Raw genomic sequence first — 2,829 nt, 5'->3', positions numbered from 1 at the left:
AAGGTGAGAATTTAGCAATGCTGACACGCAATTTTTTGTGATGTTATCAACTATGTTTAGTGTTACAAGGTTTGTTATTGCGTTGTCGCTGTCGTCCATATTTTCAACTGCTTTCAGATGGTTATGATTATTTTTGCCTAATTAAGGTTTACTCTCATTACAAAAAATTTTCAATCATTTTCATTTCGACCATTTCAACCCGGTGTTATTTAACTCCTCATTGGGATCATCATCAACATTATTATTATTATTATTATTATTACTATTATTGTTACTACTACTACTACTATAATTGTTGTTATTAATGTTGTTCAGATTGGATCGGGTGAGGTGTGTGAATGGAAGGATCGAGGGGGTTCCAGGCAGGGACCACCCAACGGAGCTGCAAAAGCCCTTTACCATCAATAATGAGTCATGCTTTGTTTACATTCATTTGTAACCCATTATATATGATTATTGATCATGCTGAAGTTTGGCAATTTTGAAGTTTTCAACAACGAAATAAATTGAAAATCAGTTGCGAGTCTCGTTTTCCTGTACATACTCAAATGACAATCCTTGAAGTGAAGATCAAAATTTATAAAAATTAATTTCTTACGACGTTCAATGTTTAATCAACATTTGTCTACTGTAACGGTTTGAAACGTTGCTCGTTTGTTAACAGCATGAGGAAGGGACTGGGAGATGTCAGCATAACGACATCAGATGGCGCGGAGGTTTCCTGCCACAAGTGCGTCCTTGTCGCCAGGATGGAGTACTTCAGGAGCATGTTTGCTAGTCACTGGATGGAGGTTGGCTTTCTTTTTCTATTGCCATTTATTCATATCTGCATTTTTCATTTTAAATCATTTTGAGATTTATTTGTTGTTCTTCTTCATATTTAACAGCATTTGTTTGCCAAATTAAGAAAAAATTATTTCCTTTTTCCATGTGGAAAAATAGAAGTCCAGATATTATGAATAATGTTTATTGCACTGAACGTGGGGAAAGAGAAATACTATGGGGAAAATATTTAAATCATATCGTAGTAGTTACAATCCTTCAGAAATTGTATGACATTGATAATATTATTGTTATTCTTAAAATTCTCTGAAAGCTATTTACATATTAAATGTTTATGTCTATGTGTAATTGGGTTCTCGCAAGTTATAATATGTTGGATTGTTAATTTGTGTCTGCAATATTGACATAATGTTTGATCTGAATTATTTAATATATATCCATGTGTTAATTTTGTGTGGCCAATCATTAGTCTGTTTATTTTAGAGGATACCAATCGGGTGTTAAATATTCTGCATCTTTTTTGTTCGATCAATGGCTTTATTTGCCTTAATTGTGTGTGCAATCATTCCATTCATTTTGCCATAATGTGTATATATATTTATTTATTATTGATTTAATGTCTGATTAAATCATTGCTGTATTTAGTATGGGTTCATTGTAGACTGTTAAAGCTAATTGATCGGCCTTTTCATTACCAAGAATACCTATGAATTTTAATTTTTATTGTATTAACAAGGCTATTGTTACTTGTATATTGTTTTAGTGATTGTACACCTGATAAAGAATCAGTCAATATTATAAATGATTTGTTAATTTCATCTTTCATGTAATCTAACGCTTTATTGATTGTCTGAAGCTCGGCAGTGAAAATATTTGTCCTGCCCTGGACACCACTCAGACTGAAATTTATTCTCCAAGGTCTGCATGGGATGCTGTTTTTTTCTCATCATCATCATCATCATTGACTTCACAATGGTCATTGGTCATCATCAACTTCACTGTCGGTTCACATTGGTCATCATCACCGTTTTTTTTATTATTATTGTTGATGTTGTTTTTGCTCCTTTTTGAGACTGAATATAAACAATTGAACAGCGAAAAAGTCCTTCTACATATACTGCCTTATCTTGTCCCTCCTGAACTTGTGCCAAGAAATTAGTGGCGTCTTCTTGTTAAATAATTTCATTGCAGGAATGTGGTAGGAAGATGTTACGAGAAATAATTTCATTATTTTAAATTCAATTGTTTGTTTGCTCGTTACATTTCAACTGCTGTTATTTAAGTTATTTGTTGATTTTTCATATAGGGTTTAGAAACAGTTAGTTATTTAGACAATTAATTATTAAATAGCGGATATAGAACACTTATAGAGCGGATATAGATCCCTGTGGGGTATGTGACAGGAGAGTGAAGGCTAACTCGGTATTGTTTATAGGATGTCAGAAATGGGTGCATAAGAGATGTAGTGGTGTGAGGGGGGCACTGAAAAAGGTGGAAGGCACGTTCAAATGTAAGAAATGTGTTCATGGTGTGATTAATAGGACGGACGCAAGGACGGGGTTGAGTGGTGGTATTGAAAGAGTGGAAAGCTTTGTTTACTTAGGGGATAAGCTGAACGCGGATGGAGGATGTTTGAGCGCAGTTACGGCTAGAGTTCGTGTGGGATGGATGAAATTTATGGAACTGGGTGGGGTATTTTGTGGAAAGAAATGGTCAGTGAAGATGAAAGGGAGGGTATATAAAGCATGTGTGAAAGCAGCGATGGTATATGGTGGTGAAACTTGGGTGTTGAGGAGAGAGGAAAAAAGTGTACTGCAGAGGGCTAAAAGAGCTATGGTGAGGATGATGTGTGGGGTTAAAGTGAAGGATAGGAGGAGTAGTACAGAGCTGATGTCAATGATGGGACTGAATGAGGACATTGTGACGTTGATAAGGAGATCGAGATTGCGGTGGTATGGACATGTGTTGAGAAGGGATGAAAGGGTCGGGATTAGGCGAGCGTTGGAGTTCGAGGTTAAAGGAGTGGTAGGAAGGGGTCGTCCGAGA

The 2,829-nt window shown here is 35.7% G+C and overlaps 1 protein-coding gene across 1 annotated transcript in view; it reads left to right on the top strand.

Moving 5' to 3' along the window:
• Positions 1 to 665: 665 nt before the first annotated feature.
• The window catches only part of HELRODRAFT_188286 (hypothetical protein), a gene marked incomplete at its 5' end in the record, with an annotated part of 2,959 nt that continues 795 nt past the window's right edge, over positions 666 to 2,829 (top strand). Inside the window, 2 exons of the mRNA XM_009017295.1 lie at positions 666 to 791; positions 1,640 to 1,701. Of these exons, the coding sequence (XP_009015543.1) occupies positions 666 to 791; positions 1,640 to 1,701 (188 nt within the window). The remainder of the gene's footprint in view (positions 792 to 1,639; positions 1,702 to 2,829) is intronic.

This window comes from Helobdella robusta, assembly GCF_000326865.2.
Source record: "Helobdella robusta unplaced genomic scaffold HELROscaffold_2, whole genome shotgun sequence".
Lineage (NCBI taxonomy): Eukaryota > Metazoa > Annelida > Clitellata > Rhynchobdellida > Glossiphoniidae > Helobdella > Helobdella robusta.
Note: the sequence above shows the minus strand (reverse complement) of the source record. Positions and strands in the feature narration are given on the sequence as shown.